At 44.1% G+C, this 9,838-nt stretch overlaps 1 protein-coding gene across 1 annotated transcript; it reads left to right on the plus strand.

Annotated features, from left to right (window-relative positions):
- Positions 1 to 326: 326 nt before the first annotated feature.
- Positions 327 to 3,290, plus strand: BATF3 (basic leucine zipper ATF-like transcription factor 3). The gene is made up of 2 exons (XM_009279625.2): positions 327 to 512; positions 3,012 to 3,290. The coding sequence occupies exons 1-2, from the start codon at positions 327 to 329 to the stop codon at positions 3,195 to 3,197; spliced, it is 372 nt and encodes a 123-aa protein (XP_009277900.1). The 3' UTR covers positions 3,198 to 3,290.
- The last annotated feature ends 6,548 nt before the right edge of the window (positions 3,291 to 9,838 follow it).

Here is a 9,838-nt window from a genome sequence, read left to right on the forward strand (position 1 = left end):
GGCCGCGGGTGCGGGCGCAGCGGGAGCCCGGCTTTCTTCCCCGCCGCTCGCACCTTCGTCTCCTCGTTCGCGCTGGTGTAAAATGCTGCCCGTCGGGCAGAGCGGGAGCGCAGGTCCCCGCCGTGGGAGACGGGGGTGCCCCCATCAGCGGTGCAGCGAGTGCCCGCGGGGCTCTGCGGCATCTCCCGGCCATCTCTGCCGGCTTCCACCCCTCCGCCTCGGGCCCCACCTGTGCAGCGGGGCAGGGGGATGCGCTGCCCTTGGCAGGCACCGTGCGGTCTGTGGGAGGCCGGGGTTAGGTGCTGTGAAATTGGGAGTATGTGCTCATGCTCAGCAACCCTTATACGCCTGACTTCGGGAGTCTCTGTGTGCACTTTAAAAACGCGTTTCTGGTTTATGTCTTCCAGAGTCATGAAGAAGATGACAGAAAGGTAAGGAGGAGAGAAAAAAATCGAGTTGCTGCACAGAGGAGCCGAAAGAAGCAAACTCAGAAAGCAGATAAACTTCACGAGGTGAATGGGTACTTGATGCTTTGCAGGCACGGCTTGGGTACCGAGCGCGGGACTTTACAATAAATGGGACTTCTTAAGCAGGCGTGGGCCTGTCTTAACGCTAATCCAGCTCAGAGAGCTGTGGGTGTGAGGCAGAGACAGGCGTGCTGCGGGGTGCCTGGTCGGGAACTCCCGGACACTGATGCTCACGTTGGATGGTGCAGCTCTGCCATCGGTGACACTGCGAGGGAGAGAGAGATGTGGTCCTGCCCCTCCCCTCACCCTCCCTCTTTTGCTATTCCCGTGACCACCCAGTGAACTGGATCACAGGGCTCCTCTGGGCTAAAACAAACCCATTTCCTTCTGGATTAGTGTTAAGCTTGTCATGTTCACTATGGCAGTGGATGAATGCTTGCTGCTTTACGAGGGAGAAGGCGATGGAGGGGGAGGAGGGGACCGTGCTGCTTAGTGTCAGTGCTGGCTTAAGTCAATTCTAAAACTAGAGTGTGAGACAGAAATACCCAGTTGAAAAGGCTTCTTAGGAACTTCAGAACCTCCAAGCGTGAGAGCTCGGTTCAGTTAGCTGTTACACTTGTATACTCTGATAAATAACAGTGGGTGTTTCCAAAAAACCATGAAAGTAACTGATTCTTCCAGAAACTCTTAATACTTCTCAATATCACAATGTGGTGTAGTTTTCTCGTGTCCCCAGTGCAAATGCTGGAGGACAGGAATCCCCTTTCTCTGGTTTTGGATGTTACCTCACACAACAGTGCTTTTGTTGCAGACAGGGCTCTTGGGGTAGGTGTTAGTTCTGCTGCTGCGATTGTGGCTGAGTCAGTTGTTCAGCTCTGGAGGTTCAGCACAGGCTCTTCTCTTTCTCAGTGTGGAAGGTTCTGCCAACAGTCAGCAGAGGCCAAGAGGGACAATGTGGGGAGTTTTGGGTTTGGTTTTTCCCAGATCTCCTCTGAGTCAGCGCCCGAGAAAGCCAGGTGCAGGGTACTTCTGGAAAGGGGTAACCCCTGGCTTTTGTGGAATAATTTCTGGGCCCTGTGCCATCCTGCAGCCTCTCTGATGTTCCTCCTGGACTCGAGGGTCTTCCTCGTGCTGGGAATCTTCATTCTCGGGCACGCAGGTTTTCTCAGGTGCAGGCAGATCTGGTTGAATAGACATTCATTCTTAGCAAGAACAATTTGATAGTCTCGTCCCTGAAAATGGGACAGAGCAATGGGAGAGTAACATTTACTCCAAAACCCAACCCCATGGGGTTTGGGGCAACAAGAGGTGAGCAGGGACAGAGTCAGGGATGGACAACTTGGCTGGAGTTTGGCTACAATAAGATGTTAAGAGAAACGTGCCTGTCTCACTCTGTGGGTGAGAAGTGGTGGGTGGTGGAAGGGTGTTGAGGGAGGGCAAGGGGATCCAAACTTCTGCAGCAAAGGGCAACAGAGACAGTGCCAGGCTGCCCAGAGGAGCATTGCATGAGAGGCTCTCCCTGCTGCCTGATAAACAGGCCTTTTAAGGCATGTGTAGGCTTTGAAGTTCACTTTGAAGCTTTCCCAGGGAGGTGAGATTGAGTGGGTGAGTGTTGAGCCCTAGGCCAGCAGTGAGGTGCAGACACCTGCAGGTTTTCCGTGGGCTGGCTCTGAACCTCTAGCTCTCTTCTCTTTGGGATGAGAAGTCTTGACAGCAGGGACACTTGAAACACGCAGTTATCAAAAAATGTGACACGCGAGTCTCATATCCGTCACAGATGTATACTGCAGAGCATCTCAGAACTCCCCGGCAGTTAATAGCAGCGTATTCGTTGCCAGAGAAGCCTTAGCTCAAAAGCAGCCTGGGTCAGGGATAACCAAGGCAGTGGTCAGGCCTTCTGGTGACAAAGTGGGGCTGGGAACAAGCTGGCATGACGCTTCCCTCCTCCTGTTCTTGAGTTCCTGGGCATCTGAGCAGGTGGCTACAAGCCCGGCCGGGCTGGAGGAGAGTGACTGGCACCGGGCGTGCTTGTGCTGGGTGTCCGTCTCAGCCAGCACCTGGGTAAACGGACTTTCCCTGCACTGGCCCGGAGCAGGGGCTGCCCTTTCCTCGCTGGCAATGCCAGGCACTGGGTTTTCCCAGCACCTACCTGCGCTCTGTGCTTTCATTTTCTCTGCTCTGACAGTGCAGAGCTGCCCTGCTTGGCCCTTACCAGCAGAGGCGGCCCAGGGCTGGAGGAGGCCACCATGGGAACGCAGCCACCCATGCCTGCAGCCCTGGGCTGCTGGGGACCCCCGAGGGCCAGCGGCACCTCCTGGTCTTCGGGGCCACAAAAGGAATCACAGCGTGGTCAGGGCACAGGTTGTGAAGCACTTGCCCTGTTCCAGCACCCAGGCTGTGTCTGTCTTTCCTTAGCATTTTGCAGATTGTAATAAGAAACCGTGCAGGTTTTTTACAGTTACGTGAATATACTCAAGGTGGAAGCACTGAAAGGAATGTTTTGACTGTTGAGTAGGCTTTTATTTTTTTTTCCCCTCCTTCCAGGAATACGAGTCTCTTGAGCAAGAAAATACCTCCCTGAAAAGAGAAATCGGAAAGCTAACAGATGAAATGAAACACTTGAGTGAAGTGTTGAAGGATCATGAAAAGATCTGTCCACTATTGCACTGTACCATGAACTTTGTGACTGTACCAAGGCCCGATGCACTTGCCAGCTGCCTGCCAAGATGAGAGCTCTCCTTGATCACCTTTAAATGTGATGTGTGAAAGTGTCACTGACAGGAGATTTGAAGAACTGCCTACTTATGGTGCAGGTCTTCCATCGAAGAGGGCTGGACTTGACCACACAGCTCTTCTCCATGCTGAAGTGTTACAGTCTTCTGAATCTCAGGAAAATACCAGTATGGAAAACAGACAATTCGAACGGCGACTTCTTATTTGGTAGAATCTTCAAGCCACAGTTTTGCATTCAGAAATGTCAAAGTGCGGTGCAGCCCACCATCGTGCGATGGAATGTAGACAGGGAAAAGTACTGACCTTGGGCTGGGATGCCTTTCTCCCACACGTCCACTGCCAGTAACCCTTTGTCACTTGTCATCCATGTATATCACATTCTGGCTGCTGGTTTTTTTTTCCTCTAAACAGGTTTGGTTAATAAAAGCGATGTCCCATCTTTATGATGTTCTCCACCTTCTTCAATAATCAATGTCTTTATAACATCTCTACTTTTTCTTTACTGGTCAAATCCAAAGTCTAATGCTAATCTTCCTGTCAGTTGTTTTATCATTTGCTTATCACCTCTTCATTGGTTCCTCTTTTGAAGTGTGTGTAACAAATGAGTTTTCCCAGTCTTTATTTCTTTAGTATCCCCAATTATCAGCCCTGTCAACGTTAGTTCTTGGAGTGTTTTATATCCTAAAATATGGCTTGGCCAATTTCTAATGATGATTACCTGCTCTGTGTGGAAGAAAAGCAAAACAGAGTTTGCTGGTTCCACATGTTGTTTTAAAAAGCAGATTTTAAAATTTACTGTTTTAATGCACTTACTGGAAATCAACAAATACCTTTATCCTTCATCTTGCATATTGCTTCTGGTAAATGATGTCCATAGATAGAACAAATTGAGTTTAGCTAAGCATTTTGTTCTATGTCCACACCGAAGATGTTTGATAACTGCTTGCAAGAAAAACATTATGTTTTCTTTAACGGTTTGTTTTGTTTTTTTTTTTACAAAAAGGAAAAACTATGACAATGTTAGTGAGAAATAGAGAAAACTGCATTTACTTTCTCTGAAGATTCTTAGTCGTGTCAAGCTCTAGAAATGTGAATGCTGTAGCCTGAGATCCAGCAAAGTGTTTTTCTTGCAGTATTTCCCAGTCAAAGAGCACCTTTGGATAATAAAAAGCTCCACCCCTTTGCCAACTCTCTCACTTCAGCATTTGGATTTTTTTCAGTTCAACTCGTGGGATTAGTTTCTCCCCTCACCAGGATTGTAGTATTTATCAGCAGAATATGATTTGAAATATCTGAAAGATTTTTTTGCTTTTTTAGCTTCTTCAGTAGCATGATGCATTGCTGATCACTGCCAAGATAGAACTGGGGAAACCGTGTAAACTCTGCCTTCTAAAGGGCCCTCTCATGCTATTGTCCTAGGCTAGAAACTCAAGATAACAGGCATGAGCTGTTGGCTTCTTTAAAAGTTTTCATTAAGTTGTCCCCAAGAGAGTTTTCAGCATTTGCAGAAGCTATCTACAGCCTAAATGTCTTCAAAGTTTCTTATGGTCCTGTAAGAACTGAGTCATCCCGCGAAGAAAAGCTGGTGCAGTCCCTGCCAAGGAAAATGAAAGTTTTGAGACACTTCAAAATAAGCATTTTGGATAATGTCCTTGATATGATTCTGTGTGTCGCCCTTAAGAAAGGAAGCTATCTTAAGCAACTTCATCCACCCACCCACATTCCTTCAGGCCCTGGATGCCACTGTGTAATTTGGGCGGAGTAGAGGTGTAATGGAGAAGGAGGAGCATAGTGGAAATGAACAACATTCACTCTGGGAAAATTCATTATAGCTTAGGATGGAGGGAGAGGGAGAGAGGATATCTCACATCTCTTAACTAGGTATGTGTAACTGAGCTGAGGCTGGGAATGGAAAGTAGCTAGTTGAGGTCAGGGCTGGTGCGAAAGCATGGTCTCTCCTGTGGAGCCCTGCAGACCCTCGAAAATGGGAGGAAAGATCAACCACCTTGTCCAAGACAGTCCATCCCAGCAGAATCCTTCTAAAGATTTTTGTCCTACAGATGCTTGCTTCTAGAAGTGGCGATCTAGTTCCCTGTGTAAAATCCTCCCCCTTACACATTTACTCTTCTAAACATCTGTCTAGAAACTGGCTCCAGCTTATCATTTGGTAGTCCAAGTTCTATTGTACGCTCTCCATCAGTAAGCACTATTCTTGTTCTGTGATGCAAGGTTTAATCCACTGTTTCTGCATTGGAGTTTATTGGTTTATTAACTGTATAATGTCCATGCAGAGTGTACAGGGGAAGACAGTTGAATTCACAGCAACATGGTGCGCAGGCAACAGCAACCTAAGTCCAAGGATCTGCTATTCCTTGGAAGGTCTGGGAGCCCTGCAGGGGCCCTCACTGCCACCAGTTCCTTCCCACAACCACAGGGTGTAGCTCCAGTCTGTGTATCACGTCCATTAGTAACAGCGGGCTTTGAAACCTCTGGGGCCTGGACTGCTTCTTCCTCCTTCATCTGTTGCATCACCTTTTTTTCCCAGCGCTACTTCCAAAGGGTCTTATGCATCATTCTTCTGTTTACCAGATTAACCGAGGCATCTCTCACAGTGTATTGTGTGACTAATGTTCAAGGGCAGCTGGGAACCCCAAGCAAAAGAAGTGAGCAAAATGAGTCCCAAGCTAAATAAACCCAACATTCTGATATATTTATAGAATTAATGTCATAGCTGAATCATGGGTCGAAAGGGACAATGAACTGTTAAAGCACAGGCTTATGTATCCCTAAGCAAATGATACGCGTACAGGCTGATTACACTCTGCAGGAGCTGTTCATAAGGATATTGATTTACAGAGAGTTTGAAAACTGAAAGTATGTTCTGGAGCATGGGATAATTGTTACATGAATAGGGAACCAGAAAGGAGAACAGAAAGGAAAAGGCCCATTTGTTAACGAAGCAACAGAAAGTTCTTTTCCAAATCCAAACCTCTCCTTCTGCAGCAGGGTATTACACCATCACAAAAAATGTTTCATACCTGTATGTGGCTAAAATACCGCCTGATGTATTCTAGCTTCAGAAAGCTTCCAGTTCGTTTGACTTGTTCCCTACGAATGTGGTCTGTATTACATTCACGTGATTTTCAGATGCAGGTATATAGGGAAGATCTTTTCTATGTTCAGCTGGTGGTTCATGTGAGGAGTACTGTGAATCGCAGTCTTGTTTGTGGATGCGTAATGTAGATGAGGGTTGCCAAGAAAGCTGGATTTTGCCTCTTAGGTTCACAATGAAGGTCGCAGTTTGTCTAGATTTGGTTAGCGTGGATTTCCTTTTTGTATTTTCTGTGACTCTAATGAAGAAGCAAAATGCTCAGTACAAACTTACCCGCAGATAAAAGTATTCATTCCGGGAGTAGAGTGGGTCCAATTCAGCTATTTGTCTATTCATTTCTTTCAGTTGTTGGGTCAGATTTAAATTGATCATATTTTGAAAAGATAATTTTAGCCTCCAAAGGTAAAAAAAATCAACAGAAAGACAAAGTCAAGCTTCCCAAAACTGCTAGTGTGAGTATAAGAGATCAACTACTATACTTCAAGAGAGCCGATTAGAAAGTCTTGCTCCTTCCCACTGATGTTTTACATTCATGTCTATGAACATTTATAAGCATCTTCATATACTCATCCAGAGTCTTGCTAAAAATACACCTTTAAAAGAACATATTTAAAACAGCCTATTCTACAGACTTTCTGTTCTTTTCCCTGGTACCTTTTACTGTCGTCTCCTGCTCCTTCTGTAATACCTGCTGAGCTCATCTGCATTTGGTATTTGCAGTAGCCTTTGTATTCTCTCACCATTTTATTTCAAATGCCACTTTTTTTTCCTTCTTCCTGTTTCCTTCTGTTCCTGTGCAGCTTGATGACAACATCGCTTAATGTTTATCGGTATTAGAGGAACAAGGCTAATCTGTAGGAGCATATAGAAATTGAACTTCAGTGGTACACCCTGTATATGATTAAAGGCTTTTATGTGTGGCTAGTTTTGTCAGTTGAATATTAAGGAAGGTGTCTGTGCAGTCTTTTAAAAGGTACTTAAAAGTGACATAACCTTTACTCTAGCCTATAAAACCCAAACTGTTTCCTGTCCATAGATGAACGCTTTGCTGCATGGCATTTGGGGTTTCCATCTGTGAATCAGTCTAGAATTTCTGCCTCAGTGAAAGTGATAGATAAAACAACCATTTAAAAAAAATCCCTTTTCTCTTCTTCCCATCAGTGCAGTGATATAATTCCTGTCACAGGAAGGAAGCATGTCTGATAAGCAGGAGAAGTGGTGGGTTTATTTACTGTTATGAAGACTACTGTTACTCTCTTTATAGGAGGGTAGGAGTTTTCTGTTTGTAAACCCTGGGTTACTGTCAAGTCGTCACTGGAGAAACATTTTACATGTACATACAGCATATGGTGTGGGCACACATCCATACGGGAGTGAAAGAATTTGGATTAATTGTTTGCAGAAACGTGGGTTTTACATTGATTTCACTGGAAGTAGAAACAGCCCTACAGCTGCCTCAGAGGACATGTGGCACTATGCTTACTAACTTGGGTAATATTTAACTCAAGAATAGCTACAGGCTAACTTGAAGTGGGTAATTCTTAGTAAGGAAACCATAGTAACAATCATCCCTGGGATTGCGTGCTCCTTTTCTGGTATTCATTCAGGTTTTTTCCTAGATAGTTCCTGTGGAAAAAATCCATAAGAATAGAGTAGGAATTTTTTCTCCCACTGTTGAATTTTTAAACCATGACATCAAATGTAAGGGCTTGACTATTCTGGAAATAGCTGGCATATCTTTTGCAAATAATCTGTTCTCTATTTATGTGTTTGCCTGCTCTAACGGAATCATTATAGTTCTCTTTAGAAGTGGATAAGCTAAACCACAAAGGGCTGTCTTGGTATAGAATGAAAACATTCATTTGAGGAGTTAGTACCAAGTGACTACTGTGCTTCAATTTCACAGCTTATCTCATCCTGAAGCAGCTTCTTCATGTAGCCAAATAGAAAATGATATCTCTAATAGGTGTGTTTGTTTTAAATCTGCATTAGAAGAGGTTTTATTGTATGTGTTTAGTAAGTTCTACAGACTGCCAGCGTAGCTTGCTGCACTCATTCGGGTACTGCCCAATTAAGTCTACCACAGACCGGTCCCCTCGGACCTCAGGTCTGGATAGATGTCTCCAATTATTGGGAAGAACTTTCTCCTTTAACTGTCTCATAATGAAGTTGTTGTCATGTTTTCATTATTCTAAATTATTAAAATGTCAAAACTCTTGAGATTCTAAGCAAGGGTCATAAGTAATCTCTTTTGGGATAAGCAAACTATTAAGGTTTGTCTTCCCATTGTAAAGTACATTTTGAGAATACTAATTTGTTATCTGTCTTAGGTAAAATAATTGAGGATAAGGAATAAGCAACAAGACTCTGCTTGTTTGATGCAATGCTATACAAGATACAGTTACTTCAGCTGGAGATGATGTGAAATAGTACAAGAATTGAAAAATCATCAGATTACTAGCTGAAGGAAAATGGCAATAGTTTGTTTTGAAAAGGGAGCTATCAGGCTAAAGAATGGTTTATAAGTGGAGGTTCTCAAGGACTGGTCGCAGACCACTCCTGTTTAGTATCTTCGGTAAGGACTTTGGATACAAAGGAACCATTAGTACAGAAGAAGATTGAAATATCATGCAAAAGAAACTGCATGACCTTGCAGAAGAGAATAGAAATGCCATGATAATTAACCATAAAATCACAGAATCATAGAAATCTAGAGCAGCCCAGGTTGGAAGGGACCTCAGAAGATCATCTGGTCCAACATTTTCTGGGGAAGGGAACCTAGATGAGATTATCTAGCAGCCTGTCATGATGCAAAGTATACAGTCACAGACTGGAAGAACTATTAACAAGAATTTCTGTCACAAGGTGGAGACTCATCAATTGGAAATGACAATGGAATGAACAGGCAAAGGCGTATTAGTCAGTTACTGATCCTGAGGCACCAATGCAGTAGGGCAACAAGGAAGTTAAATAGGAACTCCGATGCGTAGTAATGGGGTTCTTTCTTTATTTGTGTATTTGTGTTCTTAAAGAGAGAAATATCAATTTAATTATGCAAGGGCCTGGCAAAACCTCATCTGGAATTCTGCATACATTTCTGCTCAACCATAATAAAGATGAACCAAAACTAGTACAGGTACATGGAAGGGCTACTAGGAAGATTAAGGGAATGAAGAATCTATTTTTTTGAGACTTCATTTCAGACAAATAAAGTCTGAGAAGTGGAAGGATCACTGTCTATGTAATTACAGCGGAGTAAAGACCATGTAAGGGAAAGAGCTATCATAGATACGAAGTAATGTTAGTAGAAGAATAAATAGGTATAATTTGTACACATTTTGAGCTATATGTGTGAAGAAGTTTCTACCTGTCGGAAGAAAGATGTTCAGGAATAGCCTTCCAACAGAAATGGTGTATGTGAGCAACTTTGTAGGTAGGCATGTATGCATACAACCTGCTTAGTTTTAGGATGAAGCTTGATTATTTGAGGTGAGATCAATTGAGTATACTGGTGATACAAAATATT

The sequence above is a fragment of the Aptenodytes forsteri genome, unplaced genomic scaffold (assembly GCF_000699145.1).
Source record: "Aptenodytes forsteri isolate BGI_AS27 unplaced genomic scaffold, ASM69914v1 Scaffold195, whole genome shotgun sequence".
Taxonomy (NCBI): Eukaryota; Metazoa; Chordata; class Aves; order Sphenisciformes; family Spheniscidae; genus Aptenodytes; species Aptenodytes forsteri.